We start from the raw sequence: 18,607 nt of genomic DNA, 5'->3' as shown, positions 1-18,607 counted from the left end.
CATTGCAGTGAGCTAAGGAATGAGTGGAGAGTGATAAGTACAGAGATGCTCTGCTTGCTGTCTGCTTTAGGAACTGGATTTTGGAAGAGAGTTTGGCTGAAAAAATGCACTGAATGGATGAAAGAGACTGGAGACCACTCTGGGCTCCTCTTTTGAGAACTTCTGCATTTACTTATACACTTGTTGCTCTATTTTATGTTGTATTATAACCTTTATTCGGTAGTTCTCAACTGGGGTCAATTTTGCCCCAGGGGACATTTGGTGAGGTCAGGAAATTTAGCTGTAGAGAAAGAAGAGACAACAGATAGTGGGAGACTCAAAGTTCAGAGGGGTGTTATTTTGTATTGCGACTTTGTTTTGTTAAGATTGGAGAGATTGAGCATGTTTGGGGACTGACATGAATGAGGGAGAGAAGAGATAATAATGGAATCAGATCCACAAAGGAATGAGAAAGAGCAGTCCAGGACAGAAGGTAGAAGACCTCTTCTTATGAGTTTGTAGAAAAGGTTGGGAGACACAGAAAGACAAACATTACCTGTTCTCACTTAACTGTGGGAGCTAAAAATTAAAACAATTGAACTCCCGGAGATAGAGAGTAGAAAGATGGTTACCAGAGGCTGGGAAGAGTAGTGATGATAGTGGGGAGTGGGGATGGTTAATGGGTCCAAAAAAATTTGGAAAGAATGAATAAGACCTGGTGTTTGCTAGCACCACATGGTGACTGCAGTAAAAAAATAATTTAATCATACATTTAAAAATAGCCAGAAGAGTATAATTGGATTGTTTGAAACTCAAACTATGGGTACTAGAGGGGATGGATACCCCATTTGCCCTGATGCGGTTATTGTGCATTGCATGCTTATATCAAAGTATCCCATGTAACCCATACATATATATGCCTAATATGTACCCACAAAAATTAAAATAACTTTTAAAAAGAAAAGAAAAGGATGTGAGAATGTAAGTACATTTTTAGCTGGCTTTTAGATGGTTCATGTAAGAACTGTCAAGCAAGGGTGAAAAGATCAGCAGCTTGGAGGGTTGAAAATAATGAAGATTTAGAATAGCAAATGGGAGGAATGCATGAAGAAACCATCCAGAAGCCTGTAAAAGGATATTCAAGCAGAGTCTGGAAGCTTGAAGTTTATAGCAGCATCAACCTACACAGTGGAGTATGTTGTTGTTGTTGTTTATTTTCAGGAGACCTCAGCTGCCAAGTAATAAGAGCAGAGAAAATGAATGATTAGATTGAGCCAGAGATTGAGGTTTCAAGAGAAGGTTCAACAGAAGAACTAGTCAGGGAGGTTTAATATGTTTCTGGGAGAGCAGATGAATAATTATGATAGTAACATCATAATTATTATGGTAATATTTATCAAATGCTTGTTCTGTGGCCTGTCACTTTCTAAACGTGATGTGTGCATCAAATTGCTTAATTCTTATAACAGCAATGGAAGAGATTACTATGATTACATCCTCAGAAAATTGAGGCACACATAGTTGATGGTAGGCTGGAATTTTAACCCAGGCAGTCTGGCTTCAAAGGCCACACTGGCAGCACTACACTACACTACTGTGTTTGAAAGAATCTAAGTGGGAGAGATGGGAATCAGTAATAGATCAGCCCGATAGACTGAGAGAAAAGGGAAGACTTAAGGAACTAGAGATCTTCAGGAAGAAAACGGGATAGTGAGAGAAAGGAATGAGAGAGCTGATGTCTAGGAGATTGAGGCCCAAGTGCTGTATTACAGTTTAGGATTTCAGAGACAGTCAAGCAAGACTTATGGTGGTGATTTGCAAAAGCAGATGGAGGTAAAGATCCTCAACCAGGAGAGATCTGAGAACTGGGAACAGTGTAATGGAAGGACCAGTCATGCAGTGAAATCTCACGGAAGGATGGCAGGACTTAGAATTACGAGGGGAATATGAAGTAGCTGCATTGCACATGCCAAGCACAATACCACAGAAGGAGCTTTGCAGTAGCTGCTTTCTGTCATGTTTGGGTGGTTTGACTCACTTCATTCAGGGCTTTGCTCAAATGTCACTTACTCAGAGAAGCCTTCCTGACCATCTATCACTCTCTATTCTCTTGCCCAGATTTATGGTTCTGCTTAGCCCTTCTCACACTCTGACGTTATGTTGTATATTTGTTTGTTTATTTTCACTCTCCTCCAGTGGAAAAACCTATGAAATCAGTGACTTTGTGGGTTTTGTTTATGAATGTACACCTAGCACCCAATGTATTGCTTGGAATACAAGAAGCTCTCATTTAGTCAATACTTGGTGAATGAGGCCAGATGTGGTAGCTCACGCCTGTAATCCCACCACTTTGGGAGGCTGAGGTGGGTGAATTATTTGAGGTCAGGAGTTCCTAACCAGCCTGCCCAACATAGTGAAACCCTGTCTCTACTAAAAATATAAAATTTAGCCTGGCGTGGTGGTGTGCGCCTGTGATCCTAGCTACTGGGGAGGCTGAGGCAGGAGAATCGCTTGAACCTGGGAGGCAGAGGTTGCAGTGAGCCAAGATCATGCCACTGTACTCCAGCCTGGGCAACAGAGCAAGACTCCATCTCAAAAAAAAAAAAAAATACTCAGTGAATGAATGGATGGCAAGCAGTTGGCTTTCCTGAGGAACTGGGATCAGGAACTTCAGATTGCATCAGGAGCTGAGATCATCCCCACTGTTTCTCTGGGGTTCCTGTTCTCAGTGCTGCTTGTTTCTGCATATCTCCTCCATTTGTCCCTGTGGACAAGTTTTCTCTGACTTTTTATTGTATGTAATTGTCCCATCTTGGCTAAAGTGCCCAGCCAGTTCTAATTTCTCATTCCCAGGAGAAAGAATCTAATTGGCCCAGCTTAGGTTTGGTATCCTACCCTTCTAGTCAGCTGTGACCAAGCAAGAATCAGGTAGGACTTTTTAAGGATGGGTCAGATGGTGGTAATGATACGGTTTTCAAAGAAGGCTGTCCAGCAACCCCAGAATGTACAATAACTACAATAATACGACATTAATTGTTAATTACTGTTGACTACAATAACACAACATTAGTAGTGAAATGCCTCTTATAATCCAATACCTTTATTCATTATAAATGGGGAAACTGAGGCTCAGTTGGGGAAACCCAAGGTCATACAGCGGGGTGAATGGTAGACCTAGGTCTGTTGACTTGTAGTCTCTCTTCCCCATATCACATTGCACTGACTCTTCCAAGAGATGTTACCAGGATGAAGCAATTAGAGCAGGAGTTCTAAACCTCTGCCCCACTGACATTCTTTGTTGCAGGGAGGTGGTTTGTTGAATATTGTGTGCACTGTAGTACGTTCAGCGGCACCCACTCACTACATTCCAGTTGTGAAATTACCAGCACAATTTACTCTTCTTCATAAGCAGTATCTAAGTATTTACTTATGAATATATATATGTGTATACTTTAATATTTGTTGATTGAATACTTTAATGTCTTAAATTTAAGCTCCTAAAAAATTAGGAACTCTGTCTATTAAACCCAGTTTGTTCAGTACCCAGCTTACTTGATAAGGGACAGGAAAAGGAAATGTAAGTTCATCTCCCACTGCCCTTAATTGTTCCGGAAAGTAACCCACTTATAGATGGAAATAATATAGAATAGGGCAAGAAAAGCTATGTTCCCATCTTGTTGTTCCTTCCTCATGACAGACATCACTAGTTGACACTAGTATTCTCCCGCTGAGCCCAGATACAGCATCATGGTCCTCAATAGAACACTTTAGTTAGTCATTACTAACCTACTAGTATCTACTGGAAACTATTGGATTCGGAAGAATCCTTTCTAGCCAGTCAAGAACTTGGGACATTGGTGGGGAATCTTCATGTGAGTTGTTTCAAGACTGCTCAGTACTTCTGAATCCACTCCCAGTTGTCTGGATATAAGCCATCCATTTCCAAAATTCTGCCTCAGAAATATTTTACAACCAGATATTAATTCCCAAACCTTTGGACCTCAGAGACAAATTATCTCTATTTTATAAATATTTTAAGTGACATAGAGTGGTTAAAAAAGCTTGACTCATTTTTGCCCAAATCTCTCTCCCTTTTCTCCCTTTTTTTTTTTTTTTTTTTTTTTTTTTTTTTGAGACAGAGTCTTGCTCTCTTACCCAGGCTGAAGTGCAGTGGTGCTATCTTAGTTCACTGCAACCTCCGTCTCCTGGGTTCAAGCGATTCTTGTGCCTCAGTGTCCCAAGTAGCTGGGATTATAGGCATGTGCCACCAAGCCTGGCTAAGTATTTTTGTATTTTTGGTAGAGACAGGGTTTCACCATGTTGGCCAGGCTGGTCTCAAACTCCTGAGTTCAGGCAATCCACCTACCTCAGCCTCCCAAAGTGCTAGAGTTACAGGTGTGAGCCACTGCGCCTGGCCCCAAATCTGTCTCTTTAAATATAGGTACTGTACTGCACAAACAGCATAGTAACTTTGTTGACATGGTTTTAAGTTAAAGGTGCTTATAACCCCATCATGCTAATAAATATGTTTAAATTTTTTATATTTCTTACCAAAATCCTTACCATACATATAATTTTATAAAGCTGTAATCATAATATATGCACAATTTACATTTTGCCTTTTTTGTTACTGTCTTTTAAAATACCAATCTCCAACTAATGTCATGAATAATACCTGAAGTTTCTACTTTAAGTCTGAAGTTATTTTGTTGGAAAATATATATATATCTTCGTTCTGGAAAAAAGTCTCAGTGAGAATCCTATCAAAGAATGTTTGCCATTATTATGGAGCCCCCAGTGCCTTTCTCTGCATTGGTGGGAGTTAAACATTCATGTTCCTCACAAAGGGTGTCTGCATTGATAAATAATGATGTAGTTGTTATCTTACTGTGCCAACAATGAATGCTTCAGGCAGAAGAGCCAACCACTTGGAAAGAAGGAGACCTTTGTTTACCCAAATGTGTTTTTAATTATAGTATTAACAAAGATAAAGCAAAATCAGGGAAGTACAAAATAATTACATGTGAGTCTAACAAAATAAACATCATTTGTTCTTAGATTCTATGTACTTCCTCTAAACCTGCTGTTTTTCCAAACATTGGATCTTTCCCTCTTTACTAGTGTTTCTTTAAGAAACCCCAAATTAAATATGCCTTTGCTTTAGCAGCCAAATAATTATATAAAGAAAAAATAACAAATATAAAATAAATCATGTTGGCATTTAAAGATTAAAATGAAGCTGCAGCTTGATCAAAGAGATTCATTAGTTGATATTTGCTCATCATTATGAATATTTCAAATCTCATGTAGTCAGAAGTGATTCATTACTGTTTTCCAGGAAGTGATAATATCTCCTGCAGTGTCATTAACAATGTTAATCTTGGTCAAGGTTCCCTGGATTAAAAATTTATAAAAGCAAAATGTTGCTGTAGTAACTATTCTAGAACAGCATTTTCTGGCCCTTGTGTTTCAAAGATCTCACTTATACAAGCTTAGCATCATGGGCAAGATGCTGTATACATATACAGATATACAGACATACATGTACAAATATGTGTATGCTCCCCTCGCCTTTCACAGAGAACTGTTTCTTAAAACAGAAAATATTAAATGGGTAGGACAGGTGCAGTGGCTCCACCTGTAATCACAGCCTTTTAGGAGGCTGAGGTGGACAGATCACTTGAGCCCAGGAGTTTGAGACCAGCTTCGGCAACATGGCGGAAACCCCGTCTCTACAAAAAATACAAAAATTATCTGGGCATGGTGGTGGGCACTTGTAGTCCTAGCTACTTGGGAGGCTGAGGCAGGAGGATCACCTGAGCCTGCAGAGGTCAAGGCTGCAGTGAACAGTGATTGTGCCACAGTAGGCCGGCCTGGGTGTCAGAGTGAGACCTTGTCTCCTAAAAAAAATAAAACAAGGAAAGAGAAGAAGGAAAATATTAAATGATCACACGTTTGTGAAATGAGTTCTACAAATAGTGATGCTTCATGTGCATTTACTTATGGGCCATTTGTGTGCTTTATCCAAGTAATCAAATCATTTATTTCTGCTATGCCCGTAAACACTTGTGTGGAGGCTTTCTGCATGCCCTCATCCCATTTCCTCTACCGAATCAATGTGTTCATCAGGGATCTTTCAGTTGCCAGCAAGAAACATGCACTCCATCTAGTTTAATCAAAGAAGAGGCATTCACTGGAAGCGCAATCTGTGTTTCACAGCCAGGAAGGGCTGGAACCTGACTTCAATGGCTGTCAAGGCCAGGCACAGGCTCTCTCCTCATATACACTTGCTTCTTTCTTCCTTCTCTCTGCTGACTGGCTGCTGGTGCATATGGGCAAAACCTGGTCACTTCCAAAGACCCGCTCTGCCCCCAGTCTGCATGCTAATTCCAAATTCTTAAACTGTCACTTTGAGAGTGGAAGGAAGGTGGCAATTAGCCTTTTGTTGTTAAAGCATGGTATGGGGAGGACTCAGGAAAGGCATGGGTTGAAAAAATATTCTGTAAGAAAACTTTTATGATATTTGCAGCTCCTGAAGTCAGGAAGTAAAGCACACCTAAGTGTTTTTTACCTATTTCATTCTCTTTTTCAGATTAGCCAGTCTTTTTCTTTTTTTTTTTTTTTTTTTTTGAGATGGAGTCTCACGCTGTTGCCCAGGCTGGAGTGCAGTGGCGCGATCTCGGCTCACTGCAAGCTCCGCCTCCCGGGTTCCCGCCATTCTCCTGCCTCAGCCTCCTGAGTAGCTGGGACTACAGGCGCCCGCCACCGCGCCCGGCTAATTTTTTGTATTTTTTTAGTAGAGACGGGGTTTCACTGTGGTCTCGATCTCCTGACCTTGTGATCCGCCCGCCTCGGCCTCCCAAAGTGCTGGGATTACAGGCTTGAGCCACCGCGCCCGGCCTAGCCAGTCTTTTTCAAATCTCCTGTGGGAAATAATTTTCTCTATCTCAAGTCCTGTTGAGAAATTGAAAGGGTACAAATTCTTAGTGAACGAATAAACAAATAAATATATGTGGATTCATTTCCTGGCCCAAGAGAGTGTTAGCTGAAGACAACCCCGAAGTCGAAGATGTTAACTCAGTCCGTGACACTCACTTGGTCGAGGGAGGAAGTGGGAAAGGCAGTTGATTCCTTCGCTCCCCTCTGAAGTAAATAAAAACCTGAGCGAAGGAGGGAGGCCAGAGAAGGAAGACCCCATAGCACCACTGATGCTGAGAGGGCCAGTTTGGGGATCCTTTTTTATAGGTGGCTTTCTAAAAGCCAAGCGGGCCCAGGGAAATCAAATTTCTGTTGTGTGCTCCAGTTTAACACTGTATAGCGAACCTTCTGAGTTGAAAAATCAGATTCTGCTCTTATGAGACGTTTAATACCTGAATTTCTCCTAGGGAAGGATGAGAGGTCAAGAAGAGCAATTCAAGGCCGAACAAAGAAGGGAGTCCTCTCTGTTTCCATGAATCCAATACTAACCATCACCCCACTTTGCACTGACTCAAATGTGTTAAATATGTGATTAGTAAATTGAGCTAAGGGCCTGAGGGCCTAATAGTTCTGCTGTGGTTAATTGCTTGTGTGCCAGATGGGCACCTGTCTTGAGTCAAGCTGATCAAGCGGGCTGAGTGGATAGCTCACCCGTCCCACAGTCCTCTCCTTATGCTGAAGTTTCCACTGTTCCTGAAGCCTCTCCCCACTTCTTTCCAAAACCATCAGAAAGGATTACAGTCATTAGCAACTTAGCATGAGTAGATGCTATCTCTTCAATGGATATTTCCATTTTAAGCTTATCATTAATTAAAGGTCTTTCTGACTGTTAAAGGAATTTTAAGAAGAGTATATTTAAGAACCTGTAGCAGTTTCTTCCTTTCTCAGACATTAATTAGGTCTGGATAAAATCAGCTTAGCTCTGTCCTGAGTTGAGATTCAGCCAGTGCACACTGGTTCTCTCTCTGTTGCTTTGATATTAGCTTACTTCTGTACCAACTGGTCAGTATCTGAGCCCACTTTCACTCTCTTCCAGTGCCCTGTGATCCTCTCTGGAATCTCTAAAAGCTCCCCATTATACAGAACTGAAGGATCGTTTAATATAGTTGGAATCTCCTGAGTCCCTGTGTTCCAACTCTGTGGTCAGCGTCTAGTCTGATTGGTTATTTTTGTCTTTTTGATTGATAACCAGTACTGTTCTGGTTGTAAAATATTTTGAATGTCACTCCTAATTCTACCTCTTTAATTGTACTTTCACTTTTTACATTACAAATTAAGGCACCTCTCCACCCACTCTTAATACCCAATCAACAACCATCACACCAAACTGACATCTCTCCTGAAATCTATTTTCCTAGATATCTTCAAACAATAAATAGGGGTGGAACGGGGTTGGGGGAGGAATTACTGAATAGCACACTCTTGTTGGGGGAGGAATTACTGAATAGCACACTCTTGGTTGGGGGTGGAAAGAATATAATAGGACCTAAGGTTCTTAACCCTTTACTACACCTGAGAATCACCTAGAGATCTCTGGGCCTCATCTTTAGAGATTCTGATTCGTAGATTGGAAGTATTCAGGAATCATTATGTGTAACTCCCATTCCAGGTAAATTTGATGTAGATGGTGCGTGCATCACACTTGAGAAATACTGAACTCAACTGTTGCTGTGAATTATGCACAGTTGCCTATGAATAAGAAGTGTATTAATCACCAGGAGCTTAATTTACCAGGATTTTAAAGGCATTCATCTTACTTCAGTTCATATAGTTTTAGCTACAGTTGATTATGATGCAAGTATTCCTAATGCATTTTTATTGATGGGTGCTCCAGTCCTCAGTGTTCTATTAACACATTTTTTTTCGTTTTGATATTAGAGTCTGTGATCCCAAGTAGTGGAACGTTTCATGTAAAGCTCCCTAAGAAGCACAATGTGGAACTTGGAATAACCATAAGTTGTAAGTAGAAGTTATTTCTTCTAAATAATTTTTAAAGACATTAGAAAACTGTGTTGTCAAATGGTTTGCAGGTGTGACAAATGTTTTATATGTCTTTGCCAAGTTTTTATGTCATGGTACAAAAATGTGGAGTCGGTTACACCTCCAGCACTTACTGGCTGTATGAATGGGTCAGGTTACTCAAACTCTCTCCAATCTTGTGTTTCTTCATCTGCAAAATGAAAATAAGGATAGCTAGAAAATATAGGATTGTTTTAATTATTGAATAAAATTGCATATTTATATGCCTAGTACAGTGCCTGGCAAGTGATGAGTCAGTGCAAAACGTGTATCTCACACAACTATATAAATAGTTAGATGAGAGATAGATGCATATAGATTATATTTTATATTGTGGATTATTAGTGTATTATATAATACGTATTATTAGTATATTATATATTAATTCACATAGTATATTGTGAATTAAGTTTTTATAATAATCTATTTAACAAAAATTACATTTATTTACTTTTAAGGCTATCTTCCCATCTGTCCACTATGCATCTATAATCCTTTTCACAAGACTAAAACAATGTCTCTTACTTTAAGTAAATCTTTGAATTCGTCCATGGTGCACAGTGTCTGGAAAACTGAATCAGAAAGAAAAGTGGAGCATATAAATGTACTCAATTCCCTCCTTTCCTCGGGCTTTAGTTTTATAACTGCCTTGGTAAAAACAACTTTGAAAATGTTAGCTCCAATGGACTTTTATAGAATGGAAATTGAGGGTTTTGGGGGGCTTTTAATATCCATAGACTAAATGCATCCATAAATGTACCAAGAAAATGAAGCAAATGTTAAATGCTTAAAGACCAAAGGAGACATAGAGGTAATGACTGTGACCAAGAGCTGGTTTCTTCAAGAAAGACTGATGAGCCACATAAAAGTGCCTCACTGCACTCTGTCAGATAGCATTTCTGTCAGTGGTTCAGGCCAAAAATAAATAAAAGTTCTCAATTGGGCAGTATGAAATGGTGCTGTCTGATTCAACATGGACGATATAAATTTAATACTGAAAAATGAAATTTTATTTATAACCAATAATCCACACATATCTACTGCAAGAGTAAAAAGAATGGTACTGCAATTCAAAATAAATATTAAGAGCAAGAAGCCACATGTATGGGAGAAAGCCTAGATCCCCCCAAACCCTAATGTGACCTAGTGGGAGAAAAGTAGAAAGATGGAATGGAATTTTAGAGACTCCAGCACTATCCTAAGTGCTCCTAAAGTTGTTTTTTCCCTTAATTGGGTCACTTAGCCTCTCAGTTTGTTCACTATGCAGCAAAAATGGTATGTCACTATAGTGTCAACAAATAGGGCTACTGAAATTAAGAAAGCATATCAGAATTTACTGTTCCAAACATATTTAGGGCTCAAGATGGCTTCTGCATGCAAACCCTCATGAAACTTTAAGGTTAGTCTGTTATTTCGTTTATTCCAATCCATTCATTTATTCTGACAGAACTAGCTGTGGGAATGGTGCATCTTGGAGTTGTGCAGTGTATAACCTGCCTCTGTACACAGAAACCCTGCCCCTGCTTCCATTCTTTCATTCTTCTGCGTTCCCTCAACAAATGCATTCTGAGTGTCCACCGTGCTCTAAGCCCTATGCTAAGTTTTAAGAATATAAACCCTGTCCTTCTAGATGCTTCCTGCTGGTTGGTATTGTGAAGTCATCTATTCCTCAGAAGCTTCTTTCGCCACTGCCACACAGTTATTTTACTCTCAAATTTTAAGTAGGAATATTGTCTTTAAATTTGTTTTATACAATAGATATATTCTTAATTACAAATTGATATAAATAAAAAATATAATTTAGTCAGAAAGTATCCATCTAAAAATAGCCTATGGTGTATTTCTTATTAAAAGTAGACAATTGTGTGCTAATTTCTTTGAGGTGTAGTCTTATACACAAACTACAAAATATTTGTTTTATTCACATGAAGAATCATTTAATATTATGCTTTATGATGGTGTTTTGTTTTGCATGAGTGTTTTACTTCTAAAATGGGTTTTAGTAGCAATAATGGCAACAATGTAAAAACCTCCATAAAGATGGCTTGAATTTTAGCTAGCCACAAGCAAATGCATTCATGGAAGCTGAAAGTGTTATGCTGTTCCGGAACAGAGAAATGATACATGAGCTTGTCAAACATGCCTGTCAGTTATTCTAGAGCTTCAGCTCCATTTACACAAGTAATCATCACCACCATGCTGACTTTTGTGTCTCCTCATGGAAAATACTCGTATTTTGCCAGATGAGAAAGCAGACTTTGCTCTTTAAAAAAAGAAAAATAAATCTCAGAATCCATTTTCATTGTTATGAGTTAGTAAAATCCTGAGGCCTAGCACAGTTCCTGACATACAAGGTGCTTATATAATACTTCGGTTTGCTGAGTGAATAAATAAGGGGCTTTACCTGCAAATGTTTTACTAAGCACTGTGTTCTCCAAGAAATGAGCCTCCAAGGGAGATGATGAATGAATATAAATGTTTGTGCAAAGGCTGATGCATGGACGGAAGAAAGATTGACTTGGAAAATGTTAAGAGCAAAGACTCAGAGCCTAGACTGTCTCATGCCCTCATTCCCTCAACCTCTCTGTGCCAAGTTTCTTCATCTAGAAAATGGTGTACATATTACCTTCTTTATAGCATTGTTGACAAGATTAAATGAATTACTACATGTAAAATGCCTTAAACGCATTGCGAACCCTAGCAAATATTAGTGATGATGATCTTCATCATTATTTACTTTACACACAGAGCCTTTTGAAATATTTTATTATTTATTTATGTTTTATTTTTTGAGACAGGATCTCACTCCGTCTCCCAGGCTGGAGTGCAGCGGCACTATTATGGCTCACTGCAGCCTCAACCTCCTAGGCTCAAGCGATCCTCCCACTTTAACCTCCCAAGTATCTGGGACTACAGGCATTAGCCACCATGCCTGGCTTACTTTTAAATTTTTGTAAAGATGAAGTCTCACTATGTTGCCCAGTCTGGTCTTGAACTTCTAAACTCAAGCAATTTTCCTGCCTCAGCCTCTTAAAGTGTTGGGATTACAGGTGTGAGCCACCACGCCTGTTAAAATATTTTAAACACAGCTCCAGCCCACAAAATCTAGTGCCAATATAAGGAGGAAATCTGGAAAGCCTCTTCTCAGACACACACAGGTACTGTTAGTGAAACCAAAGTGCTGCAAAGACTTGATTCTTCTCGCTATCTCTATACCAAGTCCCCTTTCTGTCGTCTTCACCTCGTGCAAGCTCTGAGTATTAAGAAACAGCCCCTCATCTCTGGAAGCATACCAGCAGTGCCTTTACGGCTCACAATTCATACCTAATTGACTGAGAAATGAGTCTGTCTGATTTTAGACACAGTGAGTGAGCAGTTTCAGACTAATTTTCTTAAGTTCCAATGACACATTTGCAGCATATTAGCACTAGGCATTTCCTTTATTGATATTATTGCTATAATATAGAGTGATTTATTGTAGCAAATAAAGTGGAACAGCCTAGCAGAAGGATGCAGTTCGGGACTGGAAGTCACATCCTGATGCCTCAACACCTTAGCCAGTCAGAAATCTCAGAGCTCATACCTTCCTGCACAGCCCACCTCTCTTTCAAGTCAGCAAGTCCTGATTGTCTCTGTCACGTCCCATTATCAGTAAAGTCCTTTTTACATGGGTGTTTTCCCTTGAGGTTTTATTACAGGGGTTTGTGTCTACTTTGTACCAGGCATGGCACTCTGCAATTGTATGTGTTTTCTTACTTAATCCTCAAAGTAACTCTGTGACATCTATCTCCATTTTACAAAGAGGAAACAACAACTCAGCTGGGTAACCTGCCCAAAGACCAGGGGCTAATAAAAAGTGAAGCAGGGATCCAAACCCATTGTCTCTGACTTAGCACTGGCTTTATTTTCACCACACCACTCATCCCTATCACCATCTGATTGATGAAACTCCCTATATCCTATATCAGAAAAGCAAAAGGCAGTATTTTGCGAGTACAGTGAATTCATTGGCTTTCCTTTTTAGTTCTGACTGAAATGTTTGTAGGAACGAAGCCTTGCTTTATTTTCTTATAAAATCATAAAGCAGCCTTTGTGATGACAAGCACAGCAAATCTGTCATTTTTCCCCTAAGTCTTAAAGTGTATTTAGAAGAGATTGGTTCCTGTTATTTTGCCAACTTTGCAGTAAAAACCTCTACTCACTGCTCCATTTCAAATCAAATAACTTGTTTTACTTACCATATATGATGTATACGGTTGCAATTAAAGTACAGCTGAATGATTAAGAGTTTGTACGTGTGTGTGTATGTATATGTGTGTGTGTGTGTGATGATGAGTGGTTTTTAAATTTCTGAGGTCAAAATGTCACCAAACCAAACTTGGGTCCACTTGCCCAGCATATAGAAAATGCCAAACACTGACACTAGGATTTTCAGCAAGAGAAAGTGAAGCATTTGTTGCAAGGCACCAATCAAGGAGAATTAGGCAGCTAATCCTTAAGACTTGAACTCCCTGATGGCCTAGATGGTTTTTAAAGGTAGAAGGCGGAGGTTATAGGCAAAGTTATAAATCAATACATGGAGACTTTACATTGGTTTGGCCCCAAAAGGCAGGTATCTTAAAGTGGGGGTTACAGGTCATAGGTGAATTCAGAGAGATTTTTTTTTTTTTGCAGTTGGTTAAAGAAGCAGGGCTTTGTGTAAAACCTTAGGGTCAGCAAAAAAGGAAGGTTAAGGTGTGGCCTTTAGGTGTGACTCTCTCCAGGCCCCTCAGGAAGAAATTTAGAACAAAAAACAGTAGAGTTCAATTCTCACTTCTCCCTTATCTCCATGAGATCTCTGAGGTCTATGTAATGGTGGTCAACATTTTCCATCTGGTGTGGGTCCAGGTTTCTGAAAACCAACTTAAGAACATATGTTAAGATATTATCTTTTAGTTTCTATGGGGAACCAAAATGCTGTGTGATTCTGACTTGTTTGGGAAGCTATTGTTTAAGTTCTCAGTATTGTATCTTCTTGCTTATAGGGTTGTTCATTTACTTTTCAAGCCTACCTAGGTGCGTGGGATTTCCCTTGAAAGGACTACTTTTTTTATTTCTGTGTTTGGGAGGGGGGTGACCAGCAGGACCCTAAAAGGGGTCCCTGCTCTGTTTCAAAAAGACGGTAGCTTGAACACAAGCCTTTACTTCTTCTCCCAACCTACACTCCACTTTAAATGACAATATAAGATTTTTCAAAAGGCAAAACCCCATAAGGACAAAAAGAAAGGAAACTAGACAACAGCAACCAAATTTGGCAAAGAAGATAAAGAAAGGTGAATTTAACTAAAGAAGCAGAGGGGAAGCTGATAATGAGCCTGATTTCTATCCTATACTCCAAAGAGGCTTAGGGACCAGAAACTTCAGGAAGTACATTTGATGGAAAATCCTAAGGCAGAGGATTGGTTGAAAGACTGCTAAGAATGACCTTAGTCTTTAGATGCCTTCCCCAGCTCCCAAGTACCCTTCCCCTACCCTGGCAGAAGCCTAGAGTTTTATTCTCTGGAAAGCATGCAATAGAGAGTTCTTTGGCCTGAGAGCACACAGCTGAATGCAGCAGTACTGCTTTAAAAATGGAAATTAGGTGAAGGTTTACATACTGCATGTTGAGACTGAGAGCCTTCTTCCCTCAGGAAGCTTAAAGAAACCAGGTAGCCAGGCTTAATAGCCTTCAAGTGGGAAGAAAAATCAGGACCATCTGACCCAAAGAAAAAGCCCAGCCTGAACTTACAGTTAAGACCATAGTCCACAAGCCCCACTTGGGTATACCAAGCTTTTGAACAGCTGTTTAGGGCCACACTCTTTAATATAAACAGACAGCTAAGAGAAAAATGGACACTTAAGGAAGCATCTAATATGTGAGGCTGTCACCAGAAACAAAGAGGGAAATCAGAGTAATAGCTAATGCGGGAAGAAGAAAGCAAACCAAACAAAGAGAAACCTATCATTGACATCATTAGCAACAAATATATTGCATTCATGAGGTGAGCAGGAAGTGGATGCTTTTACAAAATGACATTCAGAGGGGAAAAAAGAGACCTTGAAAAAATACAAATATTGGAAAATGAAGTTAAGGAAAATGTCCAGAAATTAGAACAAGCAACAAATAAATGAAGAATCTGGAATAGACGAGAAAATTATACAGGTTGAGTCCGAATGACACAACATCCAAGTAATAGGTGTTACAGAAAGACAGAGGAAAGAAACACATCAAAGAAATAATTGTGTAAATGTCTTAGAAATTATGCATTTATTTTCAGAATGATAGGTCCATACCTATGGATGGAAATAGCCACAGAAAAGCTTGCCATCAAAAGATCTGAGAATACTGGACAAAGCAGTAATCTTAGAGGGTTGCAGTGCTGGGGCAGCAGGGCATGGTGGGGTGTCATACAATGTGTTAGAATAATGCAAACAATAATCAAATATATCAGAATAGCCTCAGGCTTTTTAACCACTACTCTGGAAGCTAGAAAGCAATGGAAAAGTGCCTTCAAATTTCTAAAGGAAGGATTGCCAGCCTAGAATTCTTTACTCAGCGAAGTAGTCAATCAAATATGAAGGTAGAAAATGACATTTTAAGCTATACAAGGTCTCAATAAACTCTTCCCCCTTGCAGTCTTCCTCGGGAAGCTACTGGAGAATGTACACCAAGAGTGAGAGAAAGTAAAGCCAGAAACAGGGAGAGTTGGGTTTAGGATACAAGGGCTCTAAGGATGCAAGAGAGAAGAGAATCTCTGGGTTCCCAGGGTTTGTGGGAAGGAAGTCCCCAAGATCTGTGTGGCAAACCTAGAAAGCAACCAGTCTAGACAGGTTAGCAAACTCTGATAGAATTCCTAATAAGATTTAACACATTGAGAGAAGATTTATATATCCTGGGAAATATAAGGAGTTGAATTAATAATAAACACGAGAAAACAAAGCAAATAAAAACATCAAGACAACAAATAATTAAAGGAAATACATATTCTGCAGAAAAGGAAATAAATCATGGAATGCTATATGACTTATCTCTGGATGCTGTTGACATAGTCATGCTAAAATAAATATCAAATGTTGATTAATAAATACCGAAAATTATGACAAAATGGTATTGGGAAAATGGAAGGACAAGAAGGGTATATGAGTATGTTAGTGGTCTAGAGGTTGGAGAAACTAACTCTTCATCTTTCATAATAGAAAGTAAATAGAAATGACTAACACCAAAAAATAATTTGGTAGTAATAGTCATATGTTATATAGCAATACGGAAACAGCCAAAAGAATTAAAAGCGGTTGCACCTGGAGAAGCAAGAAATTGAGAATGGCTCTTTCAGAATTCTTGACTCTTTAAATTGTATGTGTGTATATTTTTGGTACAAAGAAAATAAATTTTAAAAAGTAATATAGTAAGTTGTTTCCTTGTGAGTATCAAGAATGTATATCTTAGGCAGAATGAAAAATCTCAATATTGCAATTTACTAAAATGAATTCTTGTGATCTGGGATAAAATTTCCAATGACATTGTCTTGCTGGATTGCAGAAGAGCTGTAGACACAGATGACAATGAAGATTTCTGAACAAGCTTGTAAATGACTCAACGCAAATCTAGTAACAACAGAAACACCTGCATTGGAGATACAAGTGACGAATTTGAATTAAAATCATTTCATAAAATAGGAATGAGAAAGAGGCAGTACTAATATATATTGTATAACAAAGGATTTAGCATCATTGCTCTTTTTTGTCAGATTTTTAATTGTGTGTTTGACCAGTTAAGTTGAAATTTCAAGGAGTTTGAAATTTCAAAGAGATGTGATTGTTTTTTCTGTTTCAGAACTTAATAAGCTTTTGTTGCCCTTTTCTTCTTAATCACACTCTTGGAAGTATTCAATGTCCTTCCCCATCCCCATATGATGCATTTGTATGGATTTCCCACTTGGAATCACTTCACAGAAGAGAGAAAACTATTTCATGCCCAATAAGCTCAGGAGATTTAACCAGCTCTGCCTCTCCTTTTTATTCAACTTCTCTGGGGTTTCATAACCAGTGCCCAGAGCAGAGGTGCCTGTCTCGTAGTTGGTGTTCAATAAATATGTACTAAATAAATGAATGGTTCTGTGGAGAACTCCAATCAAATTCCAGGAACTGAGTGAATGCTAGTATATTCTCATTCAAAGGATCACAAACTCAGAAGCCTTCATGGGTGAGGCAACTCAGGAAGTGAGATCAGCCCAATGAGGATAGAGGCAAATGGGAAATCTAAGGCTCGGTCTAAAGGAGGTAGTGGAAAACTTAGTCCACTGCTGTTAAACAATAATAGCAACAATAAACATTTATGTAATTCATTATGTGTACACTCGTCCAGTCTCTTTACATATAATAGCTCACATAATCGTCCCAACAGAAACTACGGTAAGCACTGTTATTCATCAACACCATTTTGCAGATGAGGAAACTAAGGCACCTAAGGACTGTGTGCTCAAGCACATATAGCTAATAAGTGGTAGAGCCAGGATTTTAGATTCGACCATTCTGGCTACCAAGTCCTGTCTCTTAATCATGACACCATATTGCCCATCTATTTTTTTTTAAAAGAAGCCATGTATCTATATAAAATCTACTAATTTGTAAGTGTTGGCAACTAAGTATTTTTAAAGCACTACTAGCCAAGCAAAGCATGCTTGGTTTGTGACTCCTTCTTAGGTAGTAAAAAATTAAAACGTGGGGCTAGGATACACAAACCATGACTGGTCCCCCAGACCATGCATAGCCACATTTAACATGCATGGTGGTGATGGGCAGGATCTCATACAGATCTGGATGACATACTTCTGGGTTCAACCTCATTATCCCAATGGGCATCCACCCTATTGACTCCATTAAAGGAGAAAGAGAAGAATCTAGTAAATGTGAAAATGGCCACCATACATGTCTGTAGACCATGAGAAGTTTCAGACTCCTCTGCAAAGCCGTGTAGGTTTGACCAAGAGCTCATAGTGCTATATTCCTCTCTTTCAAGGATGACAGATAGGTCTGATGTATTTTGTTGCCTGTACTATTGTTTGGTTTTACAGACCATTTCAGTGGAACATGGATTTTTTAAAAAGCCAAAGGAAACATTGAGTGCTATGTGATGGTTACTACAGCTTGGCAAAATATTGTGTCAATTCATTGGCAGATGCTAGAAAAGCTATACTTGCTGGTACTAACAAAGTTGTTATTTCTGTGCCCTATGACCAGAACAATTTGCAGTTTTGAAATATGATGTAACTAGAAATCCTAGATGCTTATATGCCTCTAGAGGCATTCTATCAAATCATTGAATGGAGTTTTAAATTAGACTTAATTAAAGTGAAGAGAATGTTTTGCATTCTTTGCTAACAGCTAAGAATAATGATTGAATGAAGCCCCGTTAGCATTTACTCTGGACTAATTTAGACAGTGGGTAAGGTATCGGTATATGTGTTTTCTTTTTCTTGAAATGTTGTGTTAAGGTATTAAGCCATCTGTTCTTGTGCATAAACATTTTCCTGGGATTCAGATGGGATTATGGGATATGATATGGCTCTATGATTATTATGGGGTGATCAGACTGTTTATAATAAAATCTCAC

General features: G+C 39.0%; 1 protein-coding gene across 18 annotated transcripts in view; it reads left to right on the top strand.

Moving 5' to 3' along the window:
• Window positions 1–18,607, top strand: part of GRIP1 (glutamate receptor interacting protein 1) — a 711,077-nt gene that overhangs the window by 618,437 nt on the left and 74,033 nt on the right. For all 18 annotated transcript variants that reach the window (XM_045366606.3, XM_045366605.3, XM_045366600.3 and 15 more), the window contains one exon: window positions 8,836–8,916. In XM_045366606.3, the coding sequence (XP_045222541.2) occupies window positions 8,836–8,916 (81 nt within the window). The remainder of the gene's footprint in view (window positions 1–8,835; window positions 8,917–18,607) is intronic.

Source organism: Macaca fascicularis, chromosome 11 (genome assembly GCF_037993035.2).
Source record: "Macaca fascicularis isolate 582-1 chromosome 11, T2T-MFA8v1.1".
Classification (NCBI taxonomy): Eukaryota; Metazoa; Chordata; class Mammalia; order Primates; family Cercopithecidae; genus Macaca; species Macaca fascicularis.
Note: the sequence above shows the minus strand (reverse complement) of the source record. Positions and strands in the feature narration are given on the sequence as shown.